Source organism: Erigeron canadensis, chromosome 6 (assembly GCF_010389155.1).
Source record: "Erigeron canadensis isolate Cc75 chromosome 6, C_canadensis_v1, whole genome shotgun sequence".
NCBI lineage: Eukaryota > Viridiplantae > Streptophyta > Magnoliopsida > Asterales > Asteraceae > Erigeron > Erigeron canadensis.
This window is the reverse complement of record NC_057766.1, coordinates 2,239,799-2,261,209: the sequence shown is the minus strand read 5'-3', so window position 1 is coordinate 2,261,209 and position 21,411 is coordinate 2,239,799. Positions and strand designations below refer to the sequence as shown.

The 21,411-nt window shown below is 34.3% G+C and overlaps 1 protein-coding gene across 1 annotated transcript; it reads right to left on the bottom strand.

Moving 5' to 3' along the window:
• Positions 1–1,399: 1,399 nt before the first annotated feature.
• LOC122603733 (nuclear pore complex protein NUP160-like) lies at positions 1,400–21,130 on the bottom strand. The gene is made up of 27 exons (XM_043776521.1): positions 20,642–21,130; positions 20,024–20,156; positions 19,637–19,901; positions 19,120–19,180; positions 18,516–18,670; positions 17,628–17,713; positions 15,030–15,131; positions 14,848–14,945; positions 13,930–14,050; positions 13,335–13,517; positions 12,736–12,928; positions 11,017–11,585; positions 10,691–10,853; positions 9,817–10,091; positions 9,198–9,385; positions 8,121–8,197; positions 7,697–8,043; positions 7,520–7,588; positions 6,754–7,075; positions 5,975–6,103; positions 5,036–5,144; positions 4,882–4,932; positions 4,215–4,347; positions 3,195–3,302; positions 2,941–3,078; positions 2,134–2,307; positions 1,400–1,823 (listed from the first exon to the last, which is right to left on the bottom strand). The coding sequence occupies exons 1-27, from the start codon at positions 20,824–20,826 to the stop codon at positions 1,767–1,769; spliced, it is 4,491 nt and encodes a 1,496-aa protein (XP_043632456.1). The 5' UTR covers positions 20,827–21,130; the 3' UTR covers positions 1,400–1,766.
• Between the last annotated feature and the right edge of the window lie 281 nt (positions 21,131–21,411).

Here is a 21,411-nt window from a genome sequence, read left to right as displayed (position 1 = left end):
TTAGTATTTAGTTTAATATTTAATATAAACACAATTTGAACTATAGATACATATCCAAACATAGTAACAGATGATGATATACAACATTCTTATCCTAAATACAATAGGAATCACAAAACATGGGCCGATCACAAAACAAAGCACGATATATAACAGAGGGTTACTTGAATAGTAAATCCAAAAGGTACAAAACTTTCTCCCTTTTTATATTTTAGTTTTGCGTATTAATGTTTAAAGTTACAATTGTCACTAAAATCAAGAGTCCTAATTGTTATCAAAAAATATGAAAACAATCCTAAATGTTATCTAATTATCATAAGACATGTGATTAAAAATAAACCTATTAGTATTATTGGCTCACATCATGATCAAAGACATGTACTTGAATGTCAAGTACAGGATCATAAGTATGTTTATATTTTAATTCTTAATTATTTTTCATAATATCAATACAACTGGTTTCAAAAAATTTTATAATAGAGGAATTATAATAGCATGTGCCTTATAGAATGACTACGGCAAAAGGTTCCATTAATACATCTCATCTAATAATGACAATGACGAACTTGTGATATATTCAAATTTATAAGCTTAATATCTAATATTTATAATATCGTAAGTCCCGTATCCAATGTTGGACACGGGTCTAAAATCTAGTTAATAAACTATGGATATTTTGATAAACTATTATTCAATTTGATTATTTTAGTAATGTTTGCTAAATATTAATAGATTTTGATACTACATTATTTTAATGTGATGGTTAGTTATATATATATTTTTTACACTTGGTTATTGTAACTAATATCATTTTTACAATTAAATTAGTATCACACATTAAATAATAATAATTGTTTTTGATATATTATTATTTTACTGTGATTGTTATATTATGATGATTCGTGCTACACAATATAAGATATATATTCGTGCTAAATAATAATATATATGTAAATTTAAAAAGTGATACAACAATAAATATATATTTAATTGTTACTTATATTCGGGTATAACGTATTCAATACTCCATTACCAATGAAGCCGGAGTCCAGATGTAAAGTTTAAATACGCAGGTTCAATCTTTCGGGTGTCTAAATCATGTGGGAATTAGAATTGAGGTAATGTACCAGCATCATATAGCTCATACGGGGTGAGTCGATAGGTATCCAATTGAAAAATTGCGGCTAGGATTCCATCCATTACCCTACAAAAGTTAGACTTGATAAAATCACAGCGAAATGCAGAGTTCATTTTCTAGCATGCACTAAAGCGACTTTTGGTATAAACCATGTGTCCATATACACTTTGAGAATTGATCTGAACACCGTACCAACTTGTATAATTAGTCTTATAGCTTTGTTGTGCAAACAAATCGCTATCCCTACCATGACATCCAGAGTTTGTAAAACAGGAATTATTTATTTTTGTTTGGTTCAACTCTTTAAACAATGACTAACACCAAGGCTAGATTCATTTGGTTTCCAAATCTCAATCATGAATCATAGATCAGCACTGTCCAAACATAACTGATTCCAGGTCTCTCATGGTAGCCTTGCAGCTACTTTGATACAAGGTTACGTCTTAAACTCGTTAAACATGAAAATCAACTGCCTCAAGTATTTACAGATATAAAAGTTATCTTGAAAGACGGCAAGTAAACCATAAAAGCAGTTAAACATGAAAATCAACTGCCTCAAGTATTTACATATATAACAGTTATCTTGAAAGACGGCGAGTAAACCACAAAAGGGATCACCAAATGATGCTCAAGTGTATCTAGATGAGATTGCTGAAGATATCACATCATCTGAGTCTACATTTAACTGGATGCAAAATAGAAATAGAAAAATTTGTAAGTTCTACTTCAGAATAGAGAGTAAGATAGGGGTGGCAAAGATGGTGAGTGGGTAATGGGTTCAATATATAATTATCAATGTCATACAAATACGCACCCCATTTATGCACTTGAAAGAAAAAACTTCTTTATAACATGATTACAAAGATTTTACCATGCACTTATAATACCCAAGATGACCAGTTAGGAATGAAACAATGAAAACTGACCCATTCAGTAAAAAAATAAGGTCACTTTGAGGAATATGAATATGAGCAGCAAAGACCTGAAAATATTACCTGTTGGAAATGTTTGTACAGGGCCATTTGTAGCAAGTTTCTTAGCTTTTCACATTGATCAACCATATGACCCGCACCAATCAACTCACCAAGCTTACACAACAAACTTTCAATGGCTGTGTGTGGAAACCAGACTGCAAATGTCTTCTTCCTACGAATAACATCAGCTGGTCTCTGCACATATTTAACGACAAAGGATGTCATGAAATTGCAATCAGAAAATAAAAGTGACCTCTGAAGTTCATTCTATGAAAGCTAGACCTTAGGACATAATTCGGCAGTTGGGTAGCCTGACATTTTTGGTACATGCCATTATAAATAGGTTCATGCTGGGTTTAGGTAAAACACTAATATGGTTAAAGAAAACAATATCACTAATTCAATAATACTCAATATTAAAATTAAAAAATTAAAGAGGCTTGATCTGTCTGAGCTACTATCCTTAGAGGGAACCCAATATATTTTTTTAGAACAGAGGAAAGAGGGAACCCGATTTTAATAAAGCATATGTTAGATATCCATGTCAAAAATGCAAACAATGATCCACAAAATGCAAATATCATCGGTATGTTTATATAGCATCACTTGTAAAATTTGTACAACGTTAAATATGGGAATAAGATTGAATTAGAAAGAAAACAAACTCAGACACCAACTATTGATTAGTCTATAGGGCACTTATAATTAGTACATATTCAGTATTAGATAATATAGACCGACACTTAACCCTGCACATAAAATAATCATTTTGCTCTTTTAAAAATAAAAAAAAAAACAATATAAAGCAAAATGGAAAGTGAAACATACCAGCAATGCAACAGATTCAATATACTGAAGCAGCAAATTAGTAGCCTCTGCATATCGCCCATAATCAGAATATAGTTGAAACAATGAAGCAGGGCTTGCTTCAGACCCAGCCATGCCCCAACATCCTTTCAGTGTGCTCTGCGCAATAAACAGTATAAGCAGATAAATTGAAGATAATTAGCTATGAATTCAAAGTCAGTGTACATATAATCTTAAAGCATAATAAATTTATTAAATGCCAGAACTTAATATACCTTGAACATCTGGACAAGCCAAAGTGGAAGTTCAATAAGCCGATCAGCACAGAGAAGTGTTTCTGCAACAATCACTGGTAATCTAGGATGAAAGGATTGGTATTTTTCCTGCATTTAGTTCAAGTTTGCACTCATAAGATAAGTACGCTCCTTCAAAGTTTGTCTAATGGCGACTCCATTCCGTCATACCAAACATTGCCTAAAGCTAGAATGTGAGTGTAGAAAGATAATAAGGCAATCAAGGTGAACAGTGAACTTCGTTGAACACAAATGATTGTTGTGGCACATAGAAATAATAACGTCAGAAAATCAAGTCCTAGCTTCACAAACAAGAATGGTAGAGAGAGCTATCCTTTATTTTAACAGATTGATATGATAGCGTGATGATATGGGTTTTTATCTATATATCCCTCTAATAAACTCGGAAGCTAGTAACCCGATTATCAAATCATTATGATAAGTTCTGCTAACTAAAAAGTTACAGGTTAGTTGAACACGTCCCAAAAAGAACAAAAGTAAGAAACTAGGTTCAGTTTTGTCAAATAAAGTTGAATTCTAACGTCCACCTACCATATCACAAGGCTTACTCACTTATTTGACACACAATAGATACTGAAAGTTAATGTAATTAGCATACAAGCCATATTATTCACTCATTATTTCATATATGAGCAGATAGCAAAAGGAGTCTTATCAATCCCTCCCATCCCAATAAAGATGTCCATGTTTCTATTTAGAGATATCCCAATATAACTGTCCACTTTCGTTTTTAAACAACCGAAAGAGATTTTGGTGGGTGTATATAATACTTCATTGGTGGACGGTGTAGTGATTACACATTTCAAATATTGTGTGTATTTTCAAGTCAAAGTGTACATTTATTTTGGGACAAAGGGGTTAACTTAACCATGAGGACATCAAATCTAATCAGAGACTTCAATGATGTCAAGGATGTGATAATTCAATATAAATTTCCAGGAAGCAATTTCAACATGAATATGATCAGAAAAAAATACAAACCATGTATTGCTCAAGTGCATCCCACTGGTCATTCCCCTTGGAGTGATGAGCTGCAGCAACAATGTTAACAGACTCATGGGCACCCTCATCCTTTGATGATGTTAAGAGCAAACTATTCTTTTTAGAACTTTCCCTGAAAGGAAGATAAATAACTATTACTTCAGACTGCTTTTAAGCTTATCAAGTAAAATCAATAGCTAGTATAGGCAGGTTCAACAAATCTCCCTGGCATACGACGACAAGCTGTTGGAGAATACTAAAAGTGGCTTTAAAGTAAGTATGAATATGTCAGAATGGAAACATATCAAATGAGTAATATGGTTGAAAGTCACCCAAAGTGTTTTTAATGCTTCAAACCTCCTGAATCGTTCTCAATATGTATTTATTTTTTTAGCTAAACCAGATTGTTATCGTTGTTACAGAGCTTTAATAATCATACTTGGAAGTCATACATAATGCTTAAATTTTTATTAAGTTTATTTAAATAAAAGCGATTGCAGATCATGCCAAACCAATCAGTTTCAAGCAGTATCACATATAAAATCATCCAAAGCTGTTTTGACCCATCAACAAAACCCCTGATTTGCCTTTCTTGCCACTTCTTGAAATAACAAAAGAAAGAAAAAGCAAACCCCAAATTCTGTAGAAAACAAATGAAGTATGGTACCTGATTGGACAGCACTTCAGCGTCATGGCAATAAAAACTCTTTCAAGTTCCCTGAACACAAAATCACAATTTCTTCAGCATTACTAAAAATGTAGCTACAAAAGCATCTTAACCATTATGATAATTCTCTATAGGAGGCCAAAATGTAGTATACCTCTTCAATGCTGAACCCTTGAAGAATTTTAGAATTACAGTGAATACCATATCATATAGATTGGACTGAACCAGCAACTCAACCAGGTTTGGGTGGGGCTTCTCAATTCCTGAAAGAGTACGTGAGTGGTATATCAATTACCGTGACATTTATCTAAGAAAAGACATAGTAAACTACAACGCCTCTTCTCAACAATAAACGAATCATCTTTTGCATATCACAGTCACATGCAAAACTGCATAAATTCATCTTCCCAGTTTTATCATCTAGGGGAGACTATTCCAACCTATCAACTTATCAATGCATAAATCCGAGTAATATTTAACCTTAACCAGACAAACATGCAAAACATAACAAAATGTAGGTTCAAGAAACAAGCCAAATTGGCAAAAGAGATCGAACATGTTTGAAAACTATTTACTCAAAAATTTTCTGTTTTATCATAATAACATGAAAAACTTAGGAAAAACTAAACATTTTAGTCAAAAAAAAAAAACTAGGGTCAAACCAGCCCATAAAAAAAGGCAACACCTAAAAGATGTTACCCAACTTGACCATCCAACCCACTTTTCAAATCATCCCTCAATACCGTATAACATGGCTAATGAGTTGCAAAAATAGTAATCTGGATTAATGATAATCTGAATGAAAACTATTCACTAAAGAATGTAGGAGTAGTGTCATGTAGTGTTGAGTTAGTGACAAAAGCTCCTGAACACAGCGTTCCTTCATGTTTTAGAAGTTCCAATTAGGTTTTTGGGTGGCCCACAATAATGTAAATTCCCACTGATGAATTTAGTAAATTTATTGTAATTCAGATTCATCCTAACGCAATACGTGGGTATGTAGAACCTTGTAATCATTTAATAAAGAATATCTCCAAAAGAGGTATGAAGTCTGAAGGACACTAAAGAGAAGGAACAATTTTTATATTAGTACCAGTAAATGTCCATTTAACATTTGCTAGCGAAAGCAAATATTCTGCTGATGTCAAGACAAACTCATTTTCTAGTTTCTCAATATCCAAGCAGGAATCCAATTTCTGACTTGAGAGACGATCATTAGCTTCTGCAAAAAACAAATAACAGATATGCATATTATAATTTGCACCAGATAGTGAACGTAGGCAAAAGAGGTGGCAAAATGGACCAATGAACTAGGCTGGAAAATGAGTCAAAAACGAGCAACACTTAATTCTGGTACAACCGTACAATAATGGCAATGGTAAGGTTGACCTGCAACACTTTCTGTAAAAGTAGGCTCATTATATGAAGTAACTAATGCGGAATATAGGAGTATGAGGCTGATATACCGTTATGAAAACTTAGTTCACGATATTAAATTCACTAAAACGGCATGTTTAGCACCTTTCAACCCATTTGACACATTAAAGATAAAGGTAACTTAAGCACCGCAAGCATAAGTAACGGGGCTAGTAAACAGTAAACAGAAAAAGGGTAATGAGTGGGAACCCTCAGGTACCATTTACCGTCTTGGTACACAGAGCGCACACCGCATAGAACCCATGCATGGTGACTCACCATTCTCACACATGGATCACAAGATATAGTTTCTCCACTTGCCTTTGGCAAGATTTGAACCTGTGACTTGCAGCCTTCATCTGTGGCCCCATGTGATCACATGGTAGCAGTACCGATGGATATATGATCAATTGGTAGTAAACAGTAAACAAAAGTACAAGTCTTCGAAAATATTACCCTCCTCTGGAATTGTGATTCTAGCCTTTTTACTTGGATACAACTCTTTAAGAATGGACTTTTCTTGAACCAGGGGGTTGTTGATCCATGCACATGTTGGATGAACAAGATGCAATGCATTTATAGTTGCAGAGAGGCAGTTTAATCTTTCTTGCAGAGCCAGTGATCGGACCTGGTTATCTTTCAAAGCTGCTTCGCTTTTCAGTTGTGATGAATGAAGATACATATAACTTGCAGCCTTGCGCCAATTATGTTGATGCATAAAGAATGAATATAAGAGTTTATAAGGGTTTGGTTTCACGGAAACATCTGAACGCTCTGCCTACACAAAGTTACCAGAACTGTTAAAAATCCATGGGAAGGTATAGTAAACAGCAGCTAGAGTTGGCAAAATAGGCATGGCTGGGGTTTGGGGTGATATATCAATTATCAAAACAGTCGAACTTTTGTTTGGGTTGGATTGACCAACTATCTGTCAACAATTTTTTATTTTTGATATACAATTAGAGTGCCAGATATGGTTGCAAAAATTACGTAACCGCAATATCAGCAATTTAACAAGTGATTAAGTCATATGAACAAAAAGTAACACCCATTTGGCACCTTTGAACCTTAAACCCATTTGATCCGTTTACATTTTATCTAAACTTCAAACGTGAACAAGCCAGTTACGGTTATTAAAGATAAAGCATAGCCTGAATCTGCCCACACATACACATAACATGCCAACATTCTCTAAATTACTTTCATATGAAGTGCTACACACCTTCCAAGCAAGCTCCTGCTCCACCTTCTCAGCTAAACCAATAAAAGGTAATTGGCCATCACAAAGAATCTACAAGAAAAACCAAATTCAATTATGTTTTAGCTAAAGACAGTATATCCGTATGTGACTTGGGTTGATCAACTAAAAGTATAACTATTTGTAGTTAGATGAAGTAACCTTAAGGGCACCACGCTCATAAAGAACGATAATAAAACGTCTCAGGCAAATGTATTTGCTTTCTTCATCTGGGTTTGAGATAATTGCACAATATGCATCATGGTAACAATTCAAATCAAGTGTAAATTTAAACACATTTGCCCAAAGTCGTCCTTTGGCGGTAATTGGTGATTCATCAAGTAAATCTGCCCCAGAAAAAGTGTCTTTAAGACTGAATACTTCATCAACTTGTTCAAGAGCAGCAAGTGCAAATTGGCAGGCACCTGCACTCATATTATATTGATCAAAAATCTGCATTGCCCATTGATAATAATGAAGCTTCCAAGCAGCAGGAGACACATGATAAGCTGCAGAGGAGTGAACCATAAGAACAATACTTTATCATGAAAATTTCATTATTTATAGGCAGCCAGATAAGACTTACTAAAACCAAGGTGCGACAATCCAGATTCATATGGCAAACTCTGCAACAACTTTGATGCCCCATGCAAAGATGCAGCTCTAAAACCACATTAAATATGCATAATGTTATTGTTGACAGATTGATAGATTAATAAAGTAAAATATATTCTCAAATATATCCACGCTTGCAATGCAAAAAGGGTGGGCTAGGCATTTTGTGTAACACGACAAAATGAGTAACTTCTCTGAATGGGTAAGGTTGGGTTGACCTGAAACATTTCTCCAAATGATTTGGTGTCATATATGATATTTTGTAACAGTTTTTAATAAATTACATTCCGCGCAATAATCAACCAGTTCGGCCATCTGTAACATCATCCTGCCAAGCCAATTAATTTTATATTTTACCCGTTCGACAGTTACATATAAAACATAACCTGGACAAAATCATTCATAGGTAAACAGATCTGAATTGCCACCTTTTAATCCACACACACCAAATTACATGCATACATATGTAGACTGAGTATCAACGTAATAATCCCATTTCATATTTGTTTCTCATGGTTTGCAATGTCTTTTGATCTATGTTATAATCCTGTTATCTTCATAAAACATATTTTTTTTAGAATCTTAAAATCACCAAACAATAATGACCTTGGAGAAGTCTTAAATCTAGTTTATGGGCACTTCAAATGGATACAAAATTTCCCAAGACTCGGGTAAACGTAGGCAGTTTTCCATGTTCAGACCACCTATGAAGGGCAAGTCTTTTTGACCCAGATGTACTTGGTCTAACTGGGGTATGTACTTGGCTGTTTCAAACCCTTACCTAGCAACCCACAAGATGTTAGCTAGGGAGATCTGAATCTAAGACCTCTTGCGAGGATATCAGGATGCCTACCACAAGGCTACCTTGAAGGTGGTTTGTTCCCAAGACAACAAAATTAAATATTGAACATCCATGTGCTACTATTCAGATTTAATCAATATGGAAAATTGTTACAGTAAGCGTCAAGTACAACTGTGCTTAATAAGGCTTAACATGTTGCAATTGTGCTAAATAAATAACCCGGGGACGTTCAGAGATTATACATACCTAAAAAAGCAGGAAATAGCTTCATTATGTTTCTTCTTCATTGAACCGTGCGGTCCTTGACGCTGTGCTTGTGCAAGATAACAACAACCAAGAAGGTGAAGGAGTGTGCACCATTCATCGTTCACACTCTGAATACTTGCAGATGCTTTCTCCTTGATTAGATTTTGGTTCACCAGAGTAAGGAGATGCTTAAAACAAAAGATATATACTTTCAGTAGGCTTCTTGGTATCACAAGTTAAACGATAATAGAAAAGGCAGAAGAGAAGAGGGAGGGGGGGTAATACAAATTGATTGGGTCAGTAGATCATAATGGGTAATCTTGAGTGTGGGTTAAATTGGGTTGGTTTGAGCCAACAAACTTTCTTTCACTTATTTTATGAAAGATTCCAACAGTTAATGTATTAAACAAATTTATTATAAAAGAAAGTCATTTAGATAGAACAATATATCGGGTTGTGAGCATTTGAACAGAACAAGATATAGGGTTGTGAGCATTTGAACAGAATTTAGGTGCCTCTCGATCCATTGACCGGTCATTTAACTGTTTGACCCATTACATAAGTGGGTTGCGTTTATGTCTAACTGTAGTAAAGAATTATCAGAATCAAAGTAATCAACCTCAACAGCATCAAACTGACCATGCTTAAGCAAGATCAAAGCAAGCATACTTGAGCGAGTGGAGAAAGAAGATGACCCATCTTCACTCCTGCCCCAGACTATCCAACTTATGAAGTTCTGTACAGGAGCAATGAAGAAGCCAGGATTTGGAAGATGTTTTAGATCAACACCCTGGTCTTCAAATGAGCTTTGATGATCAAGTAACAGAATATAAGCCAAAGTAAAGTCACATTTCCCAAACTTATCAATCCATGATCTTCGGTTAGCGCTGCTATCTGGTCGTACATAAATCAAAGATGTGTGAAGTTTTTTTCACACACAAGTAATGTGTAAACTATAAACGCCACAAATCAGACAGGCGACAATAATATCTAAGAAACTTAACATTCTTTTAGTCTCAACCCATTAGCTTACAAATATGGTCTATTAGGTCAACTGAAAAAATAGCTAAACAATTACCGGAAAAAAAAAAACTAAACGAGTTGAAATGGTTGAAAGTCGCCAAAAGCCTATTTTTACTGCATACATCCTTTTAGGCAGTTTATTCCAAGATCCAACTATTTCTTTAATAAAAACTTTTGTAATAATAATAATTAACACATTAATCATTTGGTAAGATTTAACTAAATAAATGGAAAGTCTGTGTGGACCGACTAGCCACACTTAAGCCAATTATGAACTAAAAAACGACCAGTGTAACCCTGATCCTATTTTAACTCGTTGCCCACCCAATACATTTTGCCACCTCGACTTGATATCAAATGATGAGCATAGCTACAATCAAAATTGGATTTGTATCATTGCTACTAATAGCTAACACGAGAAAGATGATCAGGTGAAGAGTTCTTAACTTCTAACATTAACATATGCCTACCTAATTGTAATGAAGAAAGTCGAGAACTGAAATCTTCCAAGGTAGGTGATTCACAATGTGTTGTCCCGAAAAAATGTATTAAATGCCACTCGGTAATGATTTCTTGAATCAGTGGGTATAACTCAAGGTGAACCCTGGAAACATCATCTGGTAACATATTAATCTGCTTAAGCAAAAGAAAAAAGAAATTAGCTATTCCATCTTTCGTATGCAATTTTCATGTACTAACGTATATATACTTAATTACTTATATGGGTGTGTGGGTTCTGTGTGTGCATGTGTGTATACACACATATTTGTTCCAGATGAAAAAGCCAAATACTGACCTGGCCACCTAACTTCACCATATAGCTGAGCAGCAATAATATGTCCACTGCAGAATTAAACATCAGGTTGGCAACCTGTGCAGTCACTTGAATTGTTATGCATGTCCTAACATCAAAAACCGAATCAGAAGTAGATTTGTTTTCATTCTTTCGAGGAACTAAAAAGTTCAAGTATTTTAATATAACATCGAGAACTTTGTCCCATGTTCCAGCTTTTCGGTACAACCCATTAAGTGATAACAATATATCTGTGGAGAATTTTCTGAGAATTTTGTGGTCAACGACTCCCTTCTCCCAGGCTGTATCGACACCTAACTCTGATACATGAAGAGCAGCTATAGAAGAAGAATATCGGGTTTCTAGAACCTTCAATAAACGTCCCACAACATCTTCAGCAGATACAGATGGTTCACTGAAAAGAGATTCATGAAATAGAGCAGGGGCACCTTTCCCCAGATGTTGACTTAAACTAGCAGTGCATTGAAGCACCTCAGAGAGTACTCCGCGTTCAACATCACCTGATACGTTGATCCTAGACCTTGCAACTTCTCCGAGTCTATCAAGCGACCCTAATAAGAATGTTAAATACAATATGGCTTCAGGAAATGAAAAGGATCATGTTTTGGTAGTAAGGCTTCCATGAGAATGTTTAGAGGTGGTAAAACTGAGTGGCTTACTTGAAATTTGTCCAATATCAATTGAGGTTATCTCCAATCAATTAAATGGGATGACCGGGTCAAAAGGCTCAAAAGTCAACAAATTGTTCTTAAGTGCTTAAAATTCCTAAAATTGTTTAACTAATGCCATTATATTACGCGTTAACAATCATATTGAAGACCTATTTGGAACTGAAAAACAAAAACAAAAGATGTTTTCAACAGATCAGCCCATGTGCCCAACCTGACCAATGCTGAAAGGTTGCCCATTACCCAGTCTGCGGGTTTTGCCACTGCTAATGCAGTTTATGACAAACTGTAAATCAAAAATGTATAAGGTTTCACAGTCAATCTTTTAGGGTTCAAATTGCATGTTTGGGCTTGGTCTTGAACTCAGTCAAGCCTCAATCCCACTCAAGATCTCAACAAACTTTCAGTAGTTGTAGAAAATAGTTTGTGATCAAAGTGAAGCAAAAATATTACTAGTTTGGGTAAAAGTAAAACTGAACTCAGACCTCTATATTGTTTCTACGAAAGCCAAAAACCAAAAGGCAACATACACAGTTTGACAGCTTACTTTTGCAATCTCCCAATTTTTGTTTCTAAAGGCATGTTCCTACAACATATTAAATAAACTAGAGGTGGCAAAATGAGTGGACCAAACAGAAACAAGTGGAAATGCATATAAGATTTAGGTTGGCTGACCTGAAACACTTTATGTTAAAGATTCTGATACATGTTAATAACTAGTGTCAACTATAAAAAACTTAAATAAATTCCGTGATAAAGGTATTTTTTTTAACAAACGAACTAGGAGGTTTTATGCATTAAATATTCATTGGTGATCCTTTTCCAGTGTTTGACCTTCTCGCTCATTTGACATCTTTTTGAGCTAATTCTATTTTTACCCATCTAATTCGTAAAAAAAAAAAAAAAAAAAAAAAAAGAGAGAGAGAACGATTTTAATCTAGTAATGAAGAGCACAACAAATCAACCAGCTAATGAAGTCCATAAGTAGCTGGTTCATATATGCCATGACCTTCACTTAGTTATGTAACCATACCGTAGGCAAGAAGCTCTATATCCTCCAAATGCCGCAGTAGAGAAACAGAAGATTTTCTAACTAAACCAATAGCACCAGTAGCTGAATCAAGAAGTAGCCCACAGGGTGCATTCTTTTGACACCAATTGTAATAGTAGCGTGAGCAGAAGTTTCTCCAGCAATAAAGAAGGGAAACCAAACTCCTGGAGGCGCCCTATGAAAGATACCATGCATCATCAGTTCCACATTAACAACACACCATGCAAAAGAGGAAAAACAAGATAACATATTCGAATACGGATGAAAAGCCGGCAACCATTTTGTATTACTAAACAAGATACAAGTAGATGGGTTGAATTGGTCAAAAAAATCAAAAGTTATGCAACTTATGTTTTCCTTTTTAAAGAGTAAAACCTCCTAAACCATCTTACAAAAAGAATAAAACATAACTGAAATAACATAATTTTTCAAATCATATTTGACTCACCCAGCGTGTTTTGATAAATACCAAACATTACCCAATTTCACCTAACCCACATGCCCAGCCCAGCTTGCTACCACTAATACGCACCTATTCAATAATAACAGATTATTAATAAAGTGATATTTAAAGTTCAAACCTCATGTTCAATGACAGAAATGATCTCTTTTTCCAAACCATCAGCAGTTAAGGAATTAAACTCGGAATCAGTGAAGTGCTTGTTATGATCATGAAGTGTTGCTCGGATAACAGAACTATGGTAAATGTCGGGAAGAAATAGCAGACGTGAGAAGATGGACGATACATGAGAGACAATTTTCTCCTGCAATTTTTTGGAACAAATAAGTAACTGTACATGGCACAACTACATTTTACAGACAAGATATCACATTGACTTTTTTTTTTCTGTAAACGTGGTGTCTGGCCTTTGGTAGACCAATCCAGGAGATCTGAGTCCACCACCACACAATCCTGAACAAGGTAAAGCTCTACCAAAGGGAGACTGGAATCTGCACGCAAGGGTTGTCATTTTTCTTTTTCTATTTAGTTTTCACTAGCAAAGGTTTGAAACTCCTACCTCTGATTCCCCAATCTTCAATGTTGATAGCTACTTTCACAATTTCTTATTATTACGACTAAATTATACAAATTATCATGGTTATAGACGGAAGAATTTGGGAGAGACATGAAGAGCGGGAACAAAAGCGTATGAAATAATATAAAGTTCACAGTACCTTAGCAGATGGATATAGTGCATAAGCAAGCAAAAGAAGATCGTCTGCATCAGGCTCGGAGTTCTGAAATAGTTGGTCAGCAACAACAGTATCCTGTAAAATGTAGACTTCCTCGGACTTCCTAAAGATAAATTACTTAATTAATCAAAATATAAGCAGACAAACACAACCAAATTTGTGGACTTGTAGTTAAATGTTTATGAAAATAAATATCACTAGACATGAACATATTACTAAAAGAATATCAAAAAATTAATTCATAGTTCATGGATATTTAAGAGTAGAAGGAAAATAACATTAAGCAGTACTTTATGCTAGAAGTCTTTTACATGTGTTTGAAAAAAAAGTAGATTGTATACGATGGGCTAGACCTGGTAAGCATGTCAGGTGTGTAAGTGTGCAAGGGAACAGGCTAAAGAGGGTTTAGGACATACTAGTAGATTTTAGTGCTGGTGAGAACAAGTTGGTCAAATTGAAAAACAACCCAAAAACAGATTTTAGTTCATTCTTTTAGTTTCACATAATAACAGAAGCTAATTGTTACAAAAAATAAAAAATAAAAAATCCAGATTTCAGAATATATTTTCAATTTCAAAACATTTTAGAGTAAATTTCAACCATTTAACCCAATTGAATTGTATACTTTGGTAATTTATTTAGGTTAACCTATCTGACTCGATATAAAATAACCCATATTTAACCCTTTTTATAAGTAAATGGGCTAGAACTGCAGCCACCACATTGCGTCATCTGGTATCAGCACTTCTGTTTCTCAAGAGGAATCAAAGGGAAACAAAAAAGCTTACTAAAAGAATAAGAAAGAAACCAATTTTCACAGTTGTGCATTTTGCTAAACGTGCAAAATATAATGCAACTGATAATACGAATTGAACCAACAAAATTTATAACATCCTTTACCTGCTCTCACTTGAATTTGACAAGTTGTGCACTACCAATACGTCTTCTTCAAGAATCCAGATTTTATTTGAGGAAAGCTTGACATCAATAAGTACACCCTAACAAATGCCAACAGTAAAAGTTGAAATTTTAACTTATAACTTCCACTTTTGAACAAGAAATATAGGATTGATCTTGCTCACCTCTGGCATGGATATGTTAGATGTTGAAGGCTCAATAGTAAAACTAGTCCTCCCTCCCAGATTAAATTGCAAACAGTATAACGAGATCATCTCCCCACCACCCTAAAATATCAACATGGAAGTAGGTAAAGCACAAATATAGATTGTAAAAGTAGTCCGTAACATTATATGAAAAACCAACTAATCATTTATTGTTGGACATAAACTATAAACTATTACTAGAATCATATAGAACCACAAACTGAAACAGTGCTAGTTGTATGCAGATTCTTTATACATGGTAAAATGTGTACTTTCTAAACAGAGATTTATATAACTATATAAAAGAAATCTTTTAACATAAGTTAACATGGGTTTTGGACAAACTAATGCCAGATAGTTATTCACCACTATGGAAAGAGGCCCTTGTTTCTCTTTGAATATTTAGCGATTATTGTCAGATTAATATAATTTTGTGTACATGAAAACAGCAAGCTTAAGCTCCTTTTTATCAATCTACAGTCTACCCATATATTGATTCTCAAGAATGACCAGTTTGGCAGTTTCACAAGTTCATTGGTGGTTAAGATGGAAGAGTCGATATAAAAATTTAAATATTAAAAGCCTTACAGCTAATACTAACTGAAGCAAGATAAATCAAAGAGAAAAAGAAGGAATTTGAAGCAAGACCATGTTAAAGATAAAATACTACTTGCAATAATCAGATAAAATATATAGTCATAGTAATTATTGTATGATGTCAGCACACGATGATCATTGAAAACAAAAGAAGAAGACCGGGAGAGAAAAAAATATTAGAAGCCACATACCAAACAAGACTCAAAATTATAAGGGAAGTTTAATTTCCCAAATAGCATACGAATAAAGAATTCTGATATGATCCCACATCGGCCAAGTATGGGATTGGTTGGTGGTTTATAAGTAAAGGTGTCCCCTCCTCCTTTGAGCTAGCTTTTGGGAGTGAGTTTTACACCTAGCTTATGGCATGATGCGAGCCTATTATGGGATGGGTTCGTATCAATTGGTATCAGAGCCAGCCCTACCTTTCGAGGTTCCAACTCTTGGAGTGGTGGCTTAGACCCAAGAAGAAGGGTGCCAACCGTGACCAAGATAGCCGTGACCAACGAGAACGTTGGCTCTTCAAAGGGTGGGGTATTGATATGATCCCACATCGGCCAAGTATGGGATTGGTTGGTGGTTTATAAGTAAAGGTGTCCCCTCCTCCTTTGAGCTAGCTTTTGGGAGTGAGTTCTACACCTAGCTTATGGCATGATGTGAGCCTATTATGGGATGGGTTCGTATCAAATTTAGATGGAGTCGTTCATCTAAAAATTTACATATTAATATTTAGATACTAAGGTGACTTGAATATACGCATTAAGTGATTCATTTTATATATACTCCAAATATATATCGTGCAAGTATGAGAGCACCAAATTTAAAAGTTTTCTTGACTATTAATGAGCTTTTATGTTACATACCCAAATGACAAGAAAAGTTCATCCTAGTCCACAATATTGTCAAATTAGGAGAAAAATTTAAGAGCAACAATCTCAAAAACTCAAAGTTCACCTCAATCTATTTAACTTTAAACATGTATGTTTATAAGTATATCCTTAAAGAGGAGTCAGAGACTCACAGCCACAGACAATTAGGTTGCATAACATCGAAGCCATCTTCAATTTGAGGCACCTTATGTTACACATAAGTTGGATAATACTTTTTAACCAGAATAGAAATTACCAAGTAACTTAACAAATCAATACAACTGATAAGTTAGTGTTATGCAGAAAAAACTAAACACTAGTAATGGTGAGGTTACTAAGACAACACATATCAGTAAGTGATTGTTTTTATTGTGAAAAAAAGAATTAGTAAATGATTTCGCTCGACCTGGAGCAAATGGAACTCCAAAACAATCAGCAATGATTATGCCACTTTGTTTGCCACATGCCAAACTCCCATTGCATAAACATTTATATAATACTTTAATATTTAAAACTAATTATAAACTTTATTAGTTTTTCTCTAAATATCTTACAATTAATAACTTTTTGTAAAAATATAAAAACTTGATATTCTATGTTTTTCTTTTATGAACATTTTGACATAAAATTCATTAAAAACAGAGTTATTTAAAAAAAAACAATTAAAATATTTTACTAACTTTATATTTTCTTTTTGTTATATTTACATTTATAAAATTATTGTAAAAACAATTTATTTATTTAAAATAAAATATTTATTTTTAATATGGTAAAAATAATTACTCGTATATATTATAATACAACAAAAAAAATGGTTTAGGTTGAGTTGTGAATGTGAGTGAAAGATTTAAGTTTGTTGGGTTGTATAGGTAAAAGAGAGAGAAATTAGTTTTTAATTAAAGTTTAAGTTCGGTTGGATCACTGATGTGGATAGTCTATATAATATATTTAGACGAAAAACCCCTAAATGGAGCAACATTTCAAAAAGACATTCATTTTTGCAAAACAAGGAAAGTAACTAATTGCAATCCTACATTGACAGTAAAACTAAAAGCTCTAAAATTGAAATCAATAGCAAACGCATTTCAAAGTTTGAAATTGTTGGAGGTACCGAATTAGGCTTATGCAGGACCGCCAAAGGTAGTATACTTGTATCATTGGTAGATTCTCCTGCCCATAACCTCATGAATGTAGCTCCTAAAATATTACAAACAGAAATTAATGGTGAAACAATAATGTCATTGTTGCAAAGTCAAAAGTATATTAAGATGTGATCATATTTCCATCTGCATACTAAAAGAGTTAGAATAATTAGGTCCTGGTGGGGACCAAAGAAGATTAGCATATAGACGTAATTTTGTATTGATATAATTTGGGATTATCTCGAAGCTAACTATTGTAGGATTCGCGGGTCCAAATGTTCAGTAAAATAATATTACAACTGATAAGCTTCCTTCTTGGTGTCCCATGGTCATTCACATATATATAAACAATTCTGGTAACGAAAAAGGTGGTCTATATCAGCCAACTTAGACTCATAAACTATTATTGCCGCTCTCCAATCCCAACGGATGTTCTATGCCTCTTTAAATGATTTTTTGTTCTCTAATTTTAATAACTATAACAATTCTATTTTTGTTTTACAGAAAGAGATATTAGTTTCAATTGAAATTTGATTTGTCTTTCCAATTTATTTCTATATGCTACGGTAAATATCTGACAAAAATCTCTTTAAAACAAACTTTTTTTAACTAGAATTTAAATAAAGACAACTCAGACAAGATGGAATACAGATTCACAAGGTTTGAATTACCATTTTGCTTCATATGCTCGTCACTTAAACAAGAACGCATGCTCTTGGATTGCAACATATATGCTTAAAATGTATGTTTATAAGGTCCTTTTTCAGCTATGGCCTATGGATTTATAGATTGAAGCACTGCTTTAAAAAAGACTAATGTCTAAGATGTATGCTTAGGTAAAGAGTCACAGGACTTGCCTTCCAATGTTGAAACGTTCATGTTATAATTCAGAAGTCGGCTACAGCTCAAAAGGTCCCACACTTGTAATACGCCTTCCAAATGTAGCACCAGAAGAGCTTTTCTCCCTTGAATCTCTAAACATACCATATCCATCACGGGAGCTACGGTCTTCCTGTATAATAATTTAAGATGGCTTAATAAAGTTTATGAAAGATTTTCTCTTCCTAAAATAAAAAAAGAATCATAGATTACACTTGCTAAGGATAAAGGCATTATGCACGGAGTTTGTAGCTTGAATTATAATTCTAACAAAAACATTTCAAAAGTCAGCAGTAACGACTACCATATGGAAAAGAAAAATAACCAGACAGTAATTATTACACTCATATAGTAGACAGACAAAATATGGTATCCAGTCAGATGACATTAAGATTTGTATATCATACTGATATCTTTTTTGATATAAATATGATATTACAACTTCTAATTGTAGAAACAACACAACTCCTAATGTCATGCATCCTGATGATTGCACTAAGTTGTAAAGCATTTCTATATAGTATAAATAGTCCCAAACCCTATAATCAATAATAGATAACCTGACAGAAGTTAAATGATTACCTGGACATCAAACTCCATAAGCGGCCAAAACTTGAATCATCTCGTAGTTCATGTAGAAAGCCTAAGATTTGTTAGAGCATTAGATCATCCTCTGGATTAAAAAAAAATCAACGGCAGCTGATAAACATGATAACGACTAACGAGAAAGAGTAAAGGTGATGATTATGACCCTTTTGATTATGAATGGCTCGAATTGGCTTGTGTTTTATCTCTGACTACCAAAACATTTCATTTAAATAATTGTAGAAACAACGCAACACCTGCTGCCCCCTAACCTTTCCTCACGATACATAAGATGATATTTTGTGTTTTCTTTTACTAAAGAGAAAGCATTAAAACAGAGATAGTTGAATACTGATTCACGAAAGAGAGAGATTGACATCGGTGAATTTTTTTTTTCTAGGAACAATGTTGTAACATGGAAAACTGCTACTAACATGACTGTGTAAGATAGCAGCCTTGTCGGCGCCTTTTATTAACAGAAAAACATAACCAAAAATAAGATAAATATACATACCTGGAGCACCAGAATCCAGGATGCCAAGTCGGAAACAAGCAACAGATCCGTCCCTTCCACCTATCACAAGACACCCTGCGGTAGCTGCTATAGCGGTAATGCCTCCATAATCACAATAACTCTGAATATTCAGCTCAAAAACCTCATCGGGTGGGAAAACAGAACATGATCCATAGTTATTGATATCAGTCAGTCTAATAAGATATGCAACTCCAGAAACACTCAATGCGTAAAGCATGTACGGTTTCCCAGAAGCACTAGAAAACTGCAAAAAAAAAAACATTATTATATAACTATTACCATTAACTTTAAAAAAAACTATTACCCTTATCATGTTATTTATTAAATATAATACGAAAAACATGAAAGCAAAACTTAGAAAAATACTTCATTTTTGCATAGGAAAGCAAATGGAGATAAGGGAGTAGCAAAATCAATCCGCAATCCAGCCCTTGGGAATTCTGAAAAGGTGCAGAATTCAACTATCTCGAGGACATTTGGACAAGTCTTGTTTATTCTCCTGGTTAATGGATAAACGTAAATATTAAAAGAAATAAAAATCAAGACAATTTTTAATTCTACAACTTCGAATGAATAATAATAGGCTATATATAAAACGAGGTCATTTAGTAAAAAAAACATATATATATCGAGTCAATCATTATATGCATATCTATGTCTCTCCAATGTGTGATAACTACAAACAAGCAACTAGAAAGAAATTTGTAGATGATATTTATCATATATTCTAACCAAATCTGGATAATGGCAGGTATGTGTTGCAGTATATATAGACAAAGGATAAGTGTTTGAAAATGTATTCAACTTTAAATAAAATAAAAAGTACAAAAGCGTATTATCATACGTATCCAACTTTAAAAAAAAAATTGTAGTTAAGTTGAATCCAGACGCTTTTAAGTTGGATACCTGGAATATTCGAGCCACGTGCACTAGTAGATTATATGTATATGAGAATAACAGGTATAGATGTGAAAAGTTGCATACCATATGAAATAATTAGGGGGATCTCCAACAATGCAGCAAGAAGAAGCGTCTGTACTAAGAGGAGGAGCAAAGTGTAGCTGTGGTGTTGGTGATGGTGGTTTGGGCAGAGATAGATTGAACCATTTAGTTGAATCGCTGCCGATTATCGGAACCTCGACGCCGGCGTGGTGATGCACTCCTGACATTGATTGGTCACTCGAAATTGAAACCCTAACCTACTTTCTTCTTCTTGTGAAGAAGGGTTTTGGAGCGGGGGATTATTATAATATATAGGGATATTATAAAACAGAAAACGGCAGGTTACAGAAGGCTTGAGCGGCTGCAGGTTACAGAGGCGGCGGCAGTAGGTTATAGACGGCGGCAGGAGGATTTCCGGGCGGGCGGTTGGTTGGGTTTCCGGGCGGCAGGAGGTTTCGGTGGGTATAAGGGGGTTTTCTTTTGTTGGAGAAGAAAAAGTATTTGGATGGTAAAGAAGATTTGATCTAGTTTTTTCCCGGTATAAGTGTTTGGGTGGGTTTTCCGGTGGGTTTAAGGCTAGGGTTTTGTATGTTCCCTCTATTCATATCTTTCCTTTTCAAATTACGCTGATCATACCTAACGTATGCAAATTTCTACTTGGACCATACTGGATGTTAATGCCATCACGTGGCCGTTAAAAACCCTCTCACGTGACTTGCACGTGAGAAGTAAAGATGTAATGTCTCCTTTATTAATTACTTAAATTGTACCTAATATTTGCACGATATTGTTGATTTCATATCTAATGTTTT